The 18,872-nt window shown below is 38.9% G+C and overlaps 1 protein-coding gene across 1 annotated transcript; it reads right to left on the bottom strand.

Moving 5' to 3' along the window:
- Positions 1-3,391: 3,391 nt before the first annotated feature.
- Positions 3,392-18,368, bottom strand: LOC120733626 (multidrug and toxin extrusion protein 1-like). The gene is made up of 17 exons (XM_040031923.1): positions 17,603-18,368; positions 17,300-17,489; positions 11,861-11,962; positions 11,629-11,697; positions 11,351-11,499; positions 11,188-11,230; positions 11,034-11,078; positions 10,758-10,855; positions 10,493-10,590; positions 9,707-9,888; positions 9,082-9,190; positions 8,530-8,605; positions 7,348-7,417; positions 7,115-7,247; positions 6,924-7,018; positions 5,607-5,652; positions 3,392-5,531 (listed from the first exon to the last, which is right to left on the bottom strand). Exons 2-17 carry the CDS (start codon positions 17,486-17,488, stop codon positions 5,293-5,295), a joined length of 1,743 nt encoding a protein of 580 aa, XP_039887857.1. The 5' UTR covers position 17,489; positions 17,603-18,368; the 3' UTR covers positions 3,392-5,292.
- Between the last annotated feature and the right edge of the window lie 504 nt (positions 18,369-18,872).

The following is an 18,872-nucleotide window of genomic DNA, read 5'->3' on the forward strand; positions in this document are numbered from 1 at the left end:
GTGGAAATAAATCCTTTAAATAATACACTATATTGTCAAAAGTATTTACTCACCCATTCAAATGATTGAATTCTTGTGTTACAATCACTTTCATGGCCACAGGTGTATAACATCAAGCACCTAGGCATGCAGACTGCTTCTACAAACATTTGTGAAAGAATGGGTCACTCTCAGGAGTTCAATGAATTCCAGCACGGTACCATTATAGGATGCCACTTGTGCAACATGTCCAGTTGTAAAAATATTCAGTCACCAACAGCTGACTGTTGGTTATAATATCACCAACAGCTGACTGTTGGTGATATTATAACAAAGGGTAAATTATTGGGAACAGCAACTCAGTCATGTAAAATCACAGACCCGGGCCAGTGGATACTGAAGCGCAGAGGTCTTTCTGCAGAGTCAATCCAAACTTCCTGTGGCCTTCAGGGTAGCTCAAAAACAGTGTGTAGAAAGCTTAATGGAATGGGTTTCCATGGCCGAGCAGCTGCATCCAAGCCCTACATCACCAAGTGTAATGCAAAACGTCAGATGCACTTATATAAAGCACACTGCTACTGGACTGGAGTGATGAAATACACTTCTCTTTCTGGCATTTCAATGAGTCTGGGTTTGGCAGTTTGCCAGGAGGACAGTACTTTTTTGACTGCATTGTGCCAAGTACGAATTTTGGTGGAGGGAGGATTATAGTGTTGGGTTGTTTTTCAAGAGTTGGGCTCTGCCCTTCATTTCCAGAGAGAGGAATTCTGAATGCTTAATCACACCAAGACATATTGCACAATTTAAATGCTCCCAACTTTGTTGGAACAGTTTGGAGATGGCTTGTTCCTGTTCCAACACAACTGCGCACCAGTGCACAAAGCAAGATCCATAAAGATGTGGAGGAGCGAATTTGGTGTGGAGGAACTTGACTGAGCTGCACAGAGTCCCGATGTCAACTCAACAGAACATGTTGGGGATGAATTGGAGCACAGACTTTGAGCCAACATCAGCGTCTGGTCTCACAAATGTGCCTATCGAAGAATGGTCAGTAAACGCTCCTAAACGTTGTGGAAAACCTTTCCAGAACAATTGTTATATCTGCAAAGATTGGGCCGACATCATATTAATCCCCATGGATTAAGAATGGATTAAGATGTCACTCAAGTTCATATGCGTATGAAGGCAGTTTAACGAATACTTCGGGCAATATAGTGTGTTACTATAGTATAACTATACTATGTTACTATACTATAGTATCCATGCAGGTAAGACTGAAACAAAGCTCACACCCCAATCAATAACCGCTAATGTCTATTACATATTAAAAAGAAGCTACAATTGTTTCTGGGCCTAACATACCCATTCAACCTCTTAGCACACAGATACTGCCTTCATCCACAAGCAGCACCAATGAAGTATTCAAAAGAGTGGCAGTATCGAATAGAGCTTATCTGATATGCAATCTACACAAAATAAGACTAGAAAATTGTGTAATCATGGGGACAAATCGCACAGGTAATCAGGTTAATTAGTGACAGGACTGGGTATGAAAAGAGAATCCCAGAGAAAAAGACTAGAAATAACACAGCAAAAAAAAGTCATTGTCACTGAGTATGGTTTGCTTGCAAATAAAAGAAAATAAGAAAAAAGAAAATAGAAGAGTATCAATATCCAGGAGGGCATCGGGGTGAATGAATGCTCATAACTGCAGTACTGTGCAAAAGTCCTGAGACACTCATTTCATTAAATTTTGTTAGGAATATTGGAAACAGGTGCAGAGATTTACTGACATATCCAAACACACATTGAAAGACAGTATATAAAAAAACCGAGTTTATACAAGTCAATTTGGTAATATTTGGTATGACTACCTGTATTCTTCAAGATAGTCTGAACTCTCTTAGCAAAACTTTCTTGTAATTTCTTTAAGTAGTATTCAGGAATACTTCCAGGTTTCTTGAAGGACATTCAAAGTTCTTCGTTGGTTGTTGGCTGCCTTTTATTTCATTCTCTGCCACGATGACACCGCACTGCTTAAATAACATTGAGTTTCAGGCTCTGGGGAGGCCAATCCATGACTCTTCCAGTGTGTAGTTCAATGCAGTATGCTTTTACTGCATTTGGGATCATTGTCATACTGAAAAATTAAGCTGCTGCCAATCAGATGCTTTCCAGATTCTTGTATCCTGACTTCATACTGACAAGCATTTGAAATTTCAAATTTGGATTTATCACTCCATCAAACCTGTTTCTCCTGATTTTCAGTCAAGTTCTTATGAAATTTGGCATATCCGAGGACATGACTATCAGGTGCTGTTCATCTGCTGTGATAGTTTTTCTATATTGGCCACTACTTATTTTTTCCTCCACTTTTTCACATTACTCAAATATTTTAAGTACAACAAACTGTGCTTTTTACCTCTTTGAGAATCACCTTGTTAGTGCACATAAAATACTTACTGTTATCTTTGTGTTATCCTTGGCATTTGTCATACCGTTGTTCGAACACACAAGAACAAATTATGCTTTATTTTTTGACAGGCTGCTTGTAACAAAGTGCCAATTTAAATGTTTCTCTTTGCTAAGTTGTCCAATGTACAACAGTTTGTCCCTTGATATAGATGCCTTTCTTGTTAGTTTTTGTGCTTGAATGATTCATAGTGTTAAGTGCCTTAAGAAAAACAAACAAAACCTCTGAAAATGGTGAACATAAGGACTGGAATGAAAATGAATGGAAAAGCAGACAATATCCAAAGAAAAACAGTAAAAAACTTTCATAAAGCCTGGGAAACGATTTATATTTAAACACCACTTTAAAAAATTAGAAGAACGTCTGGTTCCTTGAAAACAAAATATAAAGTAATGAGAGGTGCTTCAAGACTTATGCACAACACTGTACTTTATATGCAGGTTTTGGAGCAGCACTTGTTGTCCTGCAGATAATGTCTTTTTTTAAGAAAGCCTTGCTGCCAGACAACATTATGCAGGTAGACCAAGGAGACCACTATAGCAAACTAGTGCAGGTGATAAATGGCCCTGCCTGCAGTCCAAAGCTGTCTCCCCTTGAAACATTTTGTACATTATGAAATGAAAAATACAACAAAGGAGTCCCCGAATTGCTGTGGAGATGAAATTCCAAGCAACAACACAAAATCATTTTGCTTTCAAAGCTACAGCTACTGGCTTCCTCAGTTATCAAAAGTGTAGTTTAAAAGTACATGTATAGCCACATAATGGGATACATGCCCCCATCCCAACTATTTTAAAGCATGCGAACTGGCATCGAGTTTAAAACGAGAATGTATTTCTTAAAAAACAAAAAACAAGCAAGAAAATGTGTTCGTTTCAACATTTAATACTATTTCTATTTATTTCCATTTAAATTTGAACATTTAAACTCTGTCCCGGCTTTATATTGTTGCATTAATTGGAGTCATAATTTAACTGAGATTCAAGAATATTATTGTGCTTTGTGGTTACAACACCTGAAAAGTTATTATGAGACTCGTAAAGAGACTAAGTTGCAGTCTAAAGATACTAACAGCAAATCTTTAGACAGTCACTTTTCACTTGTTAATGACGCCGCAGCGTGTTACTGATTGCAGTCTCTGGAGGTGAGCAGACCAAGATTATGGTCTCTGTGAGGAGCCTGTGGCAATGCCTCCACTGATGAGCAAGACTGAAGCTCAGATGACGATGTAACCTTGTATGAATCAAACCTGATTTACATGTTGAATAACGATAAATTAATATGCAAGTTTTTTTTTAACCGTACTGTTGCAAACATCAAGCTGTAGCAAGTGCAGGGCCTTGTGTGACCGTCCATTAGCTGCTTAACATCAAGGTTTAGCATTAGCACAAGTAAAATAAAAGTAATGTAGTAGGGGAATACGCTTGATGAGAAAAAGCAAAAATAAAGCTAGAGCGACCAAAACCTGTTCCCCTGTTTTCTATTCACTTAACATGTTATGAGCGTAATTTGGGAACTTCTCATGCTGGTTGAGTTCAGATTAAAATCAAATAAAAATCAGATTTCTTATTTACTTGTTCTTGACTTGCTCCAAAAAAAGAATTAATTGAAATCTGGCCCAAACACAATAGCATGTCTTTGCTTTAGGACAGACTGTACAAGGAGGAGCCAGGCTCTGGTATAGTCACTGGTCACAATTGAGTAGATAGTGAGCTTTAGAGGTATTTAAATGCAGATTTTGTTATCTTTGAGCAGTGATTCCTCTTTGTAGCCTTTGCGCTAACTGATTCCAGGCTAACCTTAGATATTACAGACAAACAGTCAATTTATTTAATTAATAGCTGTGTACAAACACCACATATACATGCGAAAATCCCACATGGTTGACTGTTCATTGTTAAGCAGGTTGAATCCTTTATTTATGAGCAGGCTTCAGCTGTGAGCTGGTTATCTGCTCGGGCAGAGGGAACAGGTGGTTGATTTGCTCAGGGTGACATGTCTTTATCCAGCCAGCATGTTACAGTGAGCACATACAGGCCTTTCATTATCATCAAATTTGGCAACACAGATCAAAGGAACGCAAGATAAACCAAGCAAGAGAGTAGCATTTCTGTCTTTTGATGATGAAAGCACCCTTCCACAGATGTGCTGTAGCCTAAATATAACCTTTAATCATGTTAGGTTCTAATTGCGGCACCAATTCAGGCTATGAATTGTAGGATGGGAAATTTTATTTATTTCACAGTCTCGATTGGTGCTCAGCTTACACAGCATGTTCCTATAAAAAAGAACGTCTTGTCTATACAGTAACTATTTTCAGTTTGGCTTTTCATTCAGTTAAGCCCTATTTTTTACTATATTTTTCCGACTATGGATTAAATTAGATCTAGAAAGAGCTAGAAAACTGACCTCAAATACTACTACTGAAATGGCAAGCAGATAATATTCTGTGGCTTTAAAGACATTTTGATTGTGCAGTAATGTCAGGAAATGAAGCTATAATTCAGCCCCAAGAAGCGTGTTTGACTTTTAGAAAGCTCAGTAATTACTGCTCATTCTAATGCTGCTATTTGCCATCTCATGCACTAAGTGCAGAAAACAAAATGGCCTAAAATTGTGTAAAAGTTGGACTGAATATTTTAAATGATGAATTAGTTGAGATGGGGCAATTCACAGTCTTCACAGTCATCCTAATTACTTCATATTGTGGGTGCAGACAGAACTTCACAGCATCCTGTGATAAATATTAAGCTGGTTTATAAGATGTGCTTTACTATGATACATGTCACATATACTCCTAAAGGCAGACTTGTTTGTTTTGTGCTGCACACATTATTCAATCACTTTTCAAGGCGTCTGATGAGAATCTCGCTGATGATAACTCCAGCAGCAAGGATGACGAACATTAGCAGCACAGTGGCACCACGTCGTAACACCAGCTGCCTGGTGGATAAGGCCATGGCGCCCAAGGCCCTCTCATCTGAATTGAGTGGCTCTGGCCTTTCTTCTACTGGAATCACAGAACTGGATCGGCTGGTCGTTATGCATTTTTCCCTTGGGTCCAGGGTGCTGAGGGAAACTTTAAAATCACGGTAATCTTATTTCCCAGAAAAATGACCAAAAGCTACTGAAGGAAAATTTTTTTTTTGCTTACCATTAGTATTCCTCTCTGTAATTTGGACTCCTGCTCTTACAAGTGCCTATTCAGAGATATTAAAAAACAAGAAAAAAAATAAGTATTTTAAAAATAACACAGATCCCAGATTTTACATAGATCGTGTTAACATTACATTAACTACATTTCTTACATTCACACGAAAGAGAAAATGCCCAAAACGCATAAGCTAGGTCTCTGACTACACAGGCCTCAGAACACTGAGAAAAACGCTGAACAAACATGGCTTCTTTGGAAAGGTTCTCAGAAAAATCTCTGTAATAACAACATAGCAGCACAGCTTAGGTTTGTAAAGCTGTATCTGAACAAAGCACAAAAACGTCTCTCTTTTGGAGAAAAATGCTCTTATCTCATCTTGAAAGCAGAGGAACATCATATCAGAAAGGCCCTGAGTGAATGTGGTTATTCCAGCTGGACATGTTGTGAAAGCTGGGAAGTCCCCTAAAGAATGCTCCACACATTCCAGAAGAGAAGAAGGACAACCGCTGCCTAAGCAAAGAACTTTGGTCGTCCTTAATGTGTCAGGCTATTTCAGAATCTTACAATGCTGTTTTTCTAGTCATTCCCTAATTCTCTGTGAATGGCCATTAAGCAATGGTCTTGACAATTTGCATGTTAATGATTAGGAAACTGTGCTCATGGCCCAGTGTTGATCAGTGGTGTTAGTTGGGGAAACCTGCAGCCACGTGAGGCTGAAGGGGTCATTTGGATGACTAACAAAATGGCTTCTCCCACTTAAAACACTACATCCAGATGAAAAGGATCAACTTTCTGGGACCTCATACCAACTGTCACGCACAGTGGTGAAGGGGTAATTGAAGAGGCTTCTTTTGTAGCTATAGGATCTGGGCACATTGCAGTCATTGATAGAACTATGAACTCTGTATACCGACGTATTCTGGAGTCAACTGTAAGACCATCAATGATCCCAAGCACAGCAGCAGATCTACAACAGAAAGGGTAAAAAAAACAACAAAAAACTAAATCCGAATCAAGGTGTTGGAGTGACCCAGTCAAAGTCCAGACCTCAGACTGATTGAAAATGAAATTTGGTGGGACCCTAAGAGAACTGTGCATAAACAAATACCAGCAAGTCTCAACAAACTGGAGCGCTGTTGTAAAAAAATCCTCCACAACAACATGAGAGACTGAAACTCCTTCTGATAAAGTCACATTGAAATATATTACTTCTAGTTCTTGCTACTAAAAGTGGCTCTGGAAGCTTTTTTCACAGGACTTAACATGTTCTTTTTTACATGACTGTATCTTCCTCTTCCTCACCCAGGACTTACTCACCTCCTCAGTGGCTTTCGTCCAGTTTAGTTTACACAGGAAAGTTATAAAAAACATGGACTGTAAAGAAGTACTAACTAAAAACCCAGTCCAAAGCCCTGCAACAGAGATAGAAAGTCATCAGTTAGTTGTTAGTGTAAATATAATTTAACTATCTTTTGTATATGCTGCAAAAATATATTGTTGACATTAACCAAAAATTCCCATTTTCACAGGGAACATTAAAGATACTCCAATCGGGAACCCAATGAGGTAGTATCCCACCAAGCTGCACAGCGCACCAATCTTCTGCTTCCCTGCCCCCCTGACAATGCTTCCTGACACACTCTGTGGAGGTAAAAAAGCAAATAAAAAATTTCTGTCAACACATCAGGTTGATTTTGCTCAGCAGAGGGAAAAAGTGTTTTTGAACTGGGAAGGATCTCACCGCAATAGCCTCAGCAACATGGATGAAACTGTATATCTTCATGATATTAGCCACCCTCTGTATAATGTCTCTGAAATAGAGGAGTAAGTAGGAGTAAGCCAATTTAATTAGATTCAGTTTCATTTATATAGTGCCAATTCACAACAACAGTCTCCTCAAGGTATTTCATATTGTAACGTAAATATCCCACAACAGTAGAAAAAAACTCCAACCCCAATCACATGACCCATTATGAGCAAGCAAGTGGCTGAAGCTGGGAAGGGAACAAACTCCCATTTAACAGGAAGAAACCTCCAGCAGAACTGTCTGCTGTGACCGGTCGAGGGTGAAGAGAATGAGAAGACAGCAGAGAGAATCAGGACAAGACACGCATCTATAAAAAGCCAGAGTTCCATAATTATTATTGATTGAATGCAGAGTGGTATATAAGCACAAAGCACATGGTCAGTGCATCACGGGAACCCCCCAGTAGCCTAGTCGTATTGCAGTGTAATTAATGGATAGCTCAGGGTCATCTGATCCATCTGATCCAAACTGGGAGCTGGTTCCACAGAACAGGACTCTGAAAGCAGAAGGCTCTGCCTCCCATTTTACCTTATTTTACCTTCAGCCACAAGTAACCCAATAAAGAGAAGCTAATATAGGAGAAATATTGTCCCCCTTTCTAGTATCAGTTAGTATTCTTGCTGGAACATTTTTTATCAACTGAAGGTTATTCAGGGAGCTTTTAAAGCAAGCTGATAATAATGAATTAAAATAGTCCAGCCTAGAAGTAATACATTCATGAAGTAGCTTTTCAGTATCATTGAGGTAAGCCAAAGAAACGCCTTCTAAAATAAATATCAGGTTATAACCTTAGTTATGTCTGAATTTAGAAGTATGAAGGTCACCCAGGCCTTTATGCCATTAAGCTGGATGTCAGCTGCATAGCAATGAAAATGTTATTCAGTGTCAAATAATATAATTCAAATAATATTATATAAGGGGAACATGTATAATGTAAAGTATTGGTTACCACTACAGACCCCTGTGGAACTCCATGACTTACTTTTGTGTATTAAGAAGCACAGATGGATTAGTACTGAAGTTAATACATGATGAATTACTCATGACTGACATATACTCATAGTTTCTGCACCAAGGATAAACACACAAGTTTATTCACCTCTCTGTATTACTCACCTCTCTGTGGTAAATATGTAACCAATCACATCCTTGGCTATACCAATACCGGCTCCAAGGAAACATGAGACAATCACTGGATTGGATATAAGAAAGGCGTTTTTTAAAATGCGAGCAATAAAGTATATAAGATTGACAAGTAACAAGAGTGGGTACAAACATTACTTTTTACTCTTTGAATACAGCATGGCTCTATTTGAATTTTTTAGGCCTTTGCAGGGGTGGGTCTAAGGGGGCACTGGCTACCCCCCAAAATTTTCTGACACCCTCAGTCCCCCCCCCCGGAAGACTCTCCTATGTTGGTATTAATCTTAATAAATGTGAGCACAAGAGAGAGGAATACACTCTACAATGAATTGAATTGATCATTATGGATTTTAAAATCTTATATGTACCCATTTTCAGGAAATTAACTAAGCATATAATTATTTTCTTGCTCTCATTTTTGAGATATTTTTCTTTTGACAACAGCGTACTAAAACAGGAAATTCTGTTTTTGGTGTGACATCCCAATATAATATAATGTAATGTGCATGTAATATAATTTCATACATGCACAGAGAAGGGAGACCTTGCTGGACAGCTTAGCTTGTTCTGTGTTCCCACCACCAAGAGCCTTTCCAATCCTAACACTGGCAGCAGCAGAAAAGCCTACAGGAAACTGTGGAAGAGCAAATGTTAGCAATTACTTCACAGTAACAGAGTAACATTTTGCTCATGAAAATCATTTAGTTACTTTAGAATTTATCAATAACTTTATGTAATGTGTGTAAAATAAACTCAATATACAGGCTCGCCAATGTGGCAAAAGATCTTTTTTTTTCACAATTATTCACCACATGAATAAACATGAATCAATAATTTTAAGTAAAATGAAACTGAAATATATAAAAAATATTTAAATAATTAATCATTAAGCAAAAAAAGAAGAAGCTTAAATTGAATTTATACCAATCAAGTACATTTCATTTGACACTGCAATAATGTAACAAAACTATGTGGAGAATTTACATGTAATCAAATAACTTATATCAGCATTTTGGGCATAAATATATTTTGAGTGTGTGTGGATTAGTGACACAGTGTAACAGTTATTATCAATAAGCTACTCAGTTATGAGCCCTCTTGCACATACCTTTAAAAAATGTTTAAATAACTATATCAAAAAATGAGTTACCATGAAAACAACAACAGCCACTTCATAAGCTACAGACTGAGCCGCCAACTCTGTTTCACTGATGACACCAGCCAGGAACCCTGCAATCTCATACAACCACCACTCCAGACAGTACATCAGCATACTGGGGAGGGCCAAGTGGAGGAAGGAACCCCATTCTTGCAGGCAATCTCCAGACCAGCCTAAAAGATAACAGAAGGTGTGAAAGGTTTAGCTAAATGCTCACATTTGCCTTCTTTACACTGTGCTGCCATTTAAATTACAAGCACGTTAGCTAAACACTGAAACCCAAATGTCAAAAAATTTGACTTTTACATATATAGACAAGTTTTCAAGTCAGCACATATTAAGGAATAAAAACTAAATAAAGTAATGATTTAAAAAACAAACAGCTTGTACATGTTCACAGACAGCAAAGCTGATGTAATTTAATGTAACGATTATGCCACAAATTAATAACAAATCTGTAATTAAGGTGTAAATGTGCTTTTTAAAAAAATAGGTTTTTCAACAGTATTTGCTGGCTTGTCTTTTAGTATTTTTCGTGTACACTCTGAGGACAATTTAAAAATATAATAGCATCACAAACTAAATCCTCCATAATGATTGTAATGTGGAGTCCAGTCAGTTTAAATAGCAACACCCTTAAAGAGTTTATGCACAACTGATTACTATAATTGTAATGAGGAGCAAAGTATTAGTTCAAAGAGAGTGGCTTTGTCCTTTCTCTGATATCCTGTCACTTAATTTGAAAATTTGAAGAAAAAGTATATCTAGTAAACTTGCCATCCCATGTAGGTATGTGCAGCCCTTTGATGTAGATGCATAAAAACAGGAACACAGCCAGGGAGTACTGTGAGATGGCATTGGCAGCTGCGGATCCGCTTGAATGTTAAGCAATAGAAAAGTAGAAAAGGAAAGTTGCACATACAAAGACGTTCCCAGATTAAGCATTCAGCTGACTATCAGTAATCAACATTATATTGCTTTCCAAAGCTGATTATTGTAAAATATTAACTAAGGGGAGCAGGGAGTGATGGTGTGTACTTACGCAATCCCCAGATCCAGAACACTGAGGAGGATGTAATTGATAACAGCATTTAAAACATTTCCTATGGCTCCGGATATCACCTGGGGCCACATAATGCCCTGTGAGCCAAAGCAAACTGTATGAAAAACACAGGGTTTTGGTGCACCTGCTGTTATTTTTGCTATTTTTCCCCAAAAAATGTCTCTCTAGCAACACACAAAACAATGTCATTGCATACTCCAAGACATCTCATTAATATTTTGTTTCACACCAGTGTTTTGCAGTCATCAAATGCACCTGATTCTGAAGATACCTCCCCTGCAGATGGTACATGAAGGCAGCCTGCCGAACCCAACGTGTTGAATGGGGGTTAATTAGACTGATAATGCAACACATTATGGAAGGAGATACAAAAGGCATTTGGGAAAAGCGTGGTGGCAGCTGAACTCACTGGCAGAGCCGGCATAAAGATCTTCACATACAGCTGTGACAGTCTTTATGGCAGAGAGAAAAGGGGAGATTGTAAGTAAGTGCAGAACCCATACTGAATAACTTTGTGAGTAATAAGTGTATATGTGCCATTGATGTCAGTTTGATTTGTGTAAGAAGGTCACCTTGCAACCTGCGTGCTCTGCTTGACAGCCAGCAAAATGGACTGAGTGTTAATAAGGAGAGCCCAGCAGGGGAAACAGGCTAAGAGGAGGATCAAAACTCCTCTTTGGAGTATCACTCCTACACGCTTCAGGTTACCACTTCCATAAGTCTGAAAGCAAAATGGTAAAAAGGAAAATCTCATAGTATTTGCTGAGGTGCAAGAAAAAGGTAACCACAAGTCTGAAAAAGCAGACTGTGTTTAAGACTGACCCGATTAGATGAATAAAGTGAATTGTACCTGGGTTATGAGAGTATCAAATGTTGATATCAAACCACAGCCGATGGAAATACTTGTGATATTTATGACCTGCATTGAAATGAAACTTTATTACATTACAGAAGAACCTCAGGCTCACAAATGAAAAGCTGAATGCGTGAGTATAATACTTATTTAAAGGCAATTGAAGCGATTTTCAACATTTCACAATAGCAAAAAAAGTAGAAACAAAAAACGCATCGAGATAGCTTACTGCCATTGCTAACATCATCCCTGCCAGCTCCGTCTTTCCCAGGTGACCGCAGAACACCGCGCTGACGAAGCCGATCAGGAAGCTCATCAACTGTGAAATGAACTGAAAAACAAAATCAAGTGCTTTCGTTTTTATAACAATAAAAAGATAAATGAACGTCGCCAAAAATGAATGAAATGTTACACTTAATATTCAACACATAAAGTTGCTGGCTGGGTTCTTATTCATAAAAGAAACATTAATTCAAGAGGCCCTGAGATAAGAAAAAAAAAGTTCTTATTTGCTCTGGCAGCTGACATGTGTCATGCTTTGATTTTGCTGCAGTTCCTTTGTATTTCTAAATGTCTTTTACTACTTCTCCTTTCTTTAGAAAGTAGTTCTTATGATTGCTGGTGTAGGTTTTTGACAGGTTTTTGGCATCAAAAGGTTTGCACAAAGGAAACTAAATGCCCTCATCTATCAAGTTCTGGCTTTGTGCAATGAACAGCACTCAGTGAAAAGTGGATACATGTTGGGCTGCAAAACTATTTTCCTGCTCACAGTTATAATTTTCTGTTGAGGGGGCACTTGTAAATGTGCCTTATTTTCTGTGGAGACTATTGTTTGAAAAATATCTGTGATTCCACATTTGCTATCGTATTGCATTGAATTTGATGGTAGATGCATTGCAAGGTGTTCAGGGTAGTGTTTTAATTTAGATTCATTTACATTTTGTGCATGACCTGGAACTTCTAGAACATTTTTATATACCCGGCCAATGCATCCAAGAAATGTTGCTGTGTTTGTTTTCTACTACAGTGCTAAAAATAAATAAAGGGAACACTTTAGCAGACAAAATCAGTTAGACTTTAGGGATATCAGCAGTGTTGGGACTAACGCGTTATTAAGTAACGTGTTACAGTAACTACGTTATTATGGTAATGGCCTGCATTTGTATAGCGCTTTTCTAGTCCATAGGACCCCAAAGCGCTTTACACTACATTCAGTCATTCACCCATTCACACACACATTCACACACTGGTGATAGCAAGCTACATTGTAGCCACAGCTGCCCTGGGGCGCACTGACAGAGGCGAGGCTGCCGGACACTGGCGCCACTGGGCCCTCTGACCACCACCAGTAGGCAAACATGGGGTTAGTATCTTGCCCAAGGATATTTGGCATGCAGCCAGGAGGCAGCCTGGGATCGAACCACCGACCTTCTGATTAGTGGCTGACCTGCTCTGCCACCTGAGCTACAGCCAGCACGGTAACTAGTTATTATGCCAAAATCAGGAACGCGTTACTCGTTACTGGGATTTACAGTAGATAGGCTCGTTATTCGTTACTTCTTGCGGTGGCTATCGCGGAGCTTCCACAGATTCAGTAACATTAGCAAGTGGTGGAGGCCAGCAGGTGGATGAGAGAAAGGGGAGGCAAGAGGAGAGACCCGAAGCGGCCGCCGGTCCGAGTGTCAGGTGAACTGAACTTCAGGTAAGAAGTTATGACCTGCTGTCTCTCTGGGTCAGATATAAAGCAAGTTTAGGTGGAGTTTATTTTCGTTATGCTGACTTTTTTCGTACTGCATACTAGCTAGCATGACGGGCTTTCTATACAGCTGGGTGGTGCTATGTTACTGATGTTGAACTTCATTTTGTTCATACGGTTAATTATTAGAGTTTCCAACCGTTCCCTAAAAAACGGAATCGTCTCGTATTCAGAGAAATTATTATGCATTTCGTATTTAGGTGAAAAGGAACACAGTTTGTCCCGGACTTCAGCTACAATGAAAAAGACACAAAGCTGGAGTTATTCTGTCTTTGCTGCACAGCTGCCTCTTCTCCTCTCATTCTCTCCCCTCCCTCTCCTGTTGCTACTTCAATCATGAAACTGATCAATGATCAGCTGATCGGCTTTTCCCTCTTGTTTATTTATCGTCCACTTTGCGCCAGAAAGAGGAAACCACCGGATGTCGCGTTAAAAAACAGCAGCACGTTTGATCAGCTGTTGTTAGAATTTATTTAATATAAATTTCTAGTATCAGCTGACGTTTGCTGGAGCCACAGCTGTAAAGCTGCTGGTCATGATATCGGTTTGTATATCTGGTGAGTGGGAAACATGAAGATGAAACCAGGAGATGTCCTTACTGAATCATCAGAGCTGAACAGGTGATGGAGAAACAGGTTTACCTTTTAGGTGACATGAATGAGTTGAAGGGAAGTTATGAACTGTTTCTGAGAGACAAATAACACCAGGATTCTTTTTTTTATGTACCTGACAGCTGGTAACTGTGCAGGGGCGGATCTAGCAAAGTGTTGCCAGGGGGCCAGGTAGGGCATTAACAGGGAAAGGGGGGCACAAAGAAATACTTTCTTATTCTCATTTCAAATGTCTAGCTTTTAATAAATAATTATCTGAGTCTTACAACAAACGATTGATAGATTGATACATATATACCATCAAGACAGTGTACATCACTGTCACAACAGTGTTTGTTTTCATTCAAAGGCTTTATGATTTTTGCTATAATGGCGGGCCGGTCTCTAGTCAAAATGCCCGGGCTGATTTTTTGTCCCAGTCCAGCCCTGTATGCAGCTCATCTGCAGTCTGGTGTTACCTACATCTTCCTATTCGGAAGGCAGAATTTCTGAGTTCTGAGTACAATCAAAAGCACCACGACTGCAGTTTTTGTGTTGGATGTAAAAAGCGCACATGACGCTGTAACGTAGGCTAGAATCATGGCGGCGGTCTACGACGGTCCAGGCGTGGGATTTCTCTCGTGGAAATATGCACATTATTTTTTCCTTTGGTAGGTGGCACAGTGCACTTGTGGCAAGTAAGCAAGCTAGAAGACTGGCACTCTTGCTGGGTATCCAGTTAGCAACACATTAACAAGAGAAGTCTGAGTAAAACCAAAGTTACTTTCCCTAGTAACTAGTTACTTTGAAAGTAACGAGTAACTTGAAGTAACTGAGTTACTTTTGATGGAAGTAACTAGTAATGTAACTAAGTTACTAATTTAAAGTAACTTACCCAACACTGGATATCAGTTATCAGATTAGGAAGCACAAAGCAATGTGAAGGAGTTTCACCTGTTTTGATGCAAATTAAAATGCAGATGCACTACAGAGGTAACAATAAGACCTCTGAATCGTTTCAAGAAACCATTCCTCTCTCCTTATTCGATTTGTCTCCAGTGTTGCTTTTTTTAGTGTCCTTGTGACTACTGCTAGCAGGGGACAGTAGCTGCAGCTCATTCAGGTTGCACAAGTAGTCCAGCTCCTCCAGGATGACTCATCCATATGTCAAAAACAGGTTTGCTGTGTCTCCCAGGACAGTTTCTATTGTGTGAACGAGATATCAGGAAAGGCCATCCCATATGGAAAAAATATATATAAATCTTATAAAGTTATTATCTGTCTTGTATGAAACTTGTATGAAAAGCATACAAGAGTGAAAGCACATATAAGATCCCTTGAAAAATTATATAATGAAACTTGTATGTTTTGTATACTTACTAAAAAAAAATATGAAAGTAATGAGAAAGTGGCCACTTTAATGAGTAAATCATGTAAGCCTTATATGATTTATATATGATTTACTCATGAAAGTGGCCACTTTCATGAGTAAATCATATATGTTTTTACTATTTCTTTTCCATATGGGATAGAAAGGTATCAACCCTGCAGCAAGACTGGTTTCTGCTCCTTTGTGTGAAGGGGAACAGCAGGAGCACTGCCAGTGCCCTACAACATCACCATCACAGGGCTATTCATGTGCATTCTTTCTGACTAAACTGTCAGAAAATGAACCATGAGCATGGCACAAGATCCTGATATCCTTTAGTGGGGCAAGCACCATGCAGATTGATTGGCATGTGCCACAGATCCACAGAACTGGCAGGTTCACCAGTGGTACCCATTTTCTTCATCGATGGGAGCAAGCTCACACAAGAGTCAGAGAGGCTTTGGCAAGCATTATGATGCATGCATCTTGGAAGAGAACAGGGCACCAGAGGTGAACCCTCTGTGGCCTGCTAATTGAGCTACTTGATTGTGAATGTGTCCCACTAAAAAACATCAAGTCCTCACGACAGTCTATTTCTGACAGTTTTATCAGAAAGATGTACATGAGTAACCTACTGGAGGTTATTTTAGGGCTTTAATAGTGCTACCCTTTCTCCTTCTTGCCCAGAGGAGCAGATACTTGTCCTGCTGGTTCCTTCTGTCCAGCTCTTCTGGCGTAACAACCCAACTCCAGATATCTCTTCCACACTCTTGAGACAGTGTTGAGACATAGCCAGCCTTCTTGTGATGCCACATTAGATGTGCTATCTGGAGGAGCTGGACTACTTGTCCAGCCTGAATGGGCTCCGGTTAGCGTGTTATGCTGTATTGAAAAAGATCCTAACAGAAAGTAAATGTAGAGAGAAATCAGTCAGCAGGGATAAGGAGACAGCACCTGCTTTTTGAGGGTTGTCTTGTTGTTGCCTCTCTGGTGCACCTGCTTTTTGAGCAGCCTATTTATCTGTCTTGTGTTTAAAGTGATCAGTGTAAGACTGCACAAGTTTGAAATAAAACATTTAAATAAAATAAAAAATACATTACTGTGCTGTATATTGCTGCAAGGAGCTTGGAAAGAAAAGCGTCTGGACTTCTTTAAGTTTCCTGAAGCACCAGTTGCTCTTAGAACTGAAGAATCAATCAGATGAGGGGTGAAAGATCTTCAAGAAACTTAAAGATGTCCAGAAGCTTTTCTTTCCAAGCTCTTTAGACTACGATGACCTGGATGACTGACAAACTTCACAGACATATACAGCATAGCTTCTTTCTAATACCACACAATTTCCATTAGTCATCAACAATAAGAAAAGATCAGTTTAGTAAAATAAAGGTCAACATAATAACAGGAAGGTATTTTTTGGTTTATTTTTCCTAAATAATTCATATTAATTCAACTTAGTTTAACTCCATATTTTATCCCAAGTCTTCTACATCCACCCTGCAGTGATTGTATCCTCCACCAGGGGGCCCACCACACAGCCTGAGAGCCACTTCTCTAAAGCATACAGTATACTATATCTTAGGTCAGTAAAAGGGTGAAATTAGTTTTAGTTAAAGTGCTATCATGATCATACTTTTATCACCATTGGATAATTATTTATCAGTGAGCCTCAGTGGTTTGAAGCAATTAACCTGTTCATTACTGTTTTAATAAAACAGGTGTCACATTAAAAAGAATTACTGGTCTAAAACGAATCCCAAGTTAAAGTAACAAACTTCATTCATGACAACTTGTGATCTACACTGCAAACTGCTCAGTATACACTAATAATAACCAGAGAGCTGTTCCAGCATTTACAAAGATTCACATTCAAATTGGAGTACCTTAGTACCGTTAGATTCAGTCATACAGACAGGGTAAAACTTTGTCAGCTGCTTCAGCTAAACACAGTCTTACCACAGGACCTGCAAGTTTTAAAAGCTGAACCATTTCATGCTTGTAGTCCAAAGGCACCCAGCGCTTGATGCTTTTCAGGCAGGATCCGCAGGATGAGTCAACACTGAGAGCAGCAGAAGGAGGCAATTCGTCTGTTCTGGACTGACCAATTACCCCTCTACATGTACTTTCAGATACTAAATCTTCCATCCTGAAATGAGATTTGGCAGAAAACAGAACTCAGTCCCAAACTAAATGATGTTCGCACAGTGCATTCCCTTCAGACAATGTGAAGGAGGCTGAAAGCAATCAATAACCAATTACCAGAGTATTAATCAATAACCAAGGCTCTTCTTGCCCACGTTGCTCCTTGTCTCTGAACGTGGACATGCACTGTAAATGGCAGCAGGGATCTCACCACCTCTGTCCCACCAAAAAAGCCAGGACACTGCAAGCTGCATCACAAATAAGGTTGATCATTGAAGAATCACTGGTCTTCACCGCATCAACAAAGCAAAATATTTTTTCAGTCAAAGTGCAAGTTCACAGTTCTATGGTTAAACACTAACAGGTCAAAACAGTGTTCATCCTGTTTTGACCTGCGCCTTAATGGTTATTACAGGGGTGGATTTCACAACTTGCTATATAGAAGAAGTTAAATCTCCAAGGTGTTACGATTTAGTCTAAAAATAAATGCAGATCAAACAAAGAGAGAGCTTTATTAAGATCTCATAAAGTCTAACAGTTTCAACATAAAAATACAAGAAATGAAAAAAACAACAACACCCCCCCTCCAAAAAAACAGACATAACAAAACAGAGGACCTAGGAATCCTGATAACTCACACTAGGGCACACTAGGGAAAGGAAATAACAGGGAGGATTGGACTATTTATACACATGGGATTGATAAGGGAAGTGGAAACAGGTGGGGAAAGTAGACACAAATGCAATCAAGACAGCCACAGACGAAGAGGTATAACTCAAAACAAGATACAAGAAACAATTAGCAACAACCATAATTGAAACATATATGAAGTAATACATTGGGTAACATAGAAAGAGGAGAAAGAGTGAGTAGTAGAAAAGGAACTCAAAATATGAACTGAAGCCTAGTAGGAAAAAAACAAGGATTCAAAACCTACACTGGAACAGTAAATCATATTAACACGATTTCGATTCTGTAAACACTAAACAATAACAAGACAACAATGGGAACTAATGCATAAAGTGAAATCAAAACCTTAGCCTGACTATAATCAAAAACCAAAAGCATAAGAACAACGAAGAAAGCCAACAAAAACACAATAATCCAAAAATGCAATAGAAACTGAATCAGGACAAAGGGAGCATTCTGAACACCATCAAAGAAGAATTAAACAGTGCAGGTAAATGACACATTATCCTTGGTGCTAGATATGTATTGAGGGATTAAAAAGACACTGTCACTGGTTCCAAAGATTTAGCCTGCTCTGGATTTGGTCTCTTTTTCTTTTAGGATCCTATGCTGCCATTTGATATAAGCTTTTCTTTTTCTGTTTTCTGTTTTGGCATTGATAAAGCCAATAATAATAATAATAATGGATTGGATTTAT

The sequence above is a fragment of the Simochromis diagramma genome, unplaced genomic scaffold, assembly GCF_900408965.1.
Source record: "Simochromis diagramma unplaced genomic scaffold, fSimDia1.1 OVJJ01000216.1, whole genome shotgun sequence".
NCBI classification, from domain to species: domain Eukaryota; kingdom Metazoa; phylum Chordata; class Actinopteri; order Cichliformes; family Cichlidae; genus Simochromis; species Simochromis diagramma.

Bases quoted from the DNA above. Each gene is read 5' to 3' on its own strand.
- LOC120733626 (XM_040031923.1), bottom strand. From the start codon at position 17,488: ATGGAAGATTTAGTATCTGAAAGTACATGTAGAGGGGTAATTGGTCAG. The intron at 11,079-11,187 runs GTGAGTTCAGCT...TGGGTTCGGCAG, and splicing joins TCTTTATGCCGGCTCTGCCA to GCTGCCTTCATGTACCATCT. The intron at 5,532-5,606 runs GTAAGCAAAAAA...GTGATTTTAAAG, and splicing joins TACAGAGAGGAATACTAATG to TTTCCCTCAGCACCCTGGAC.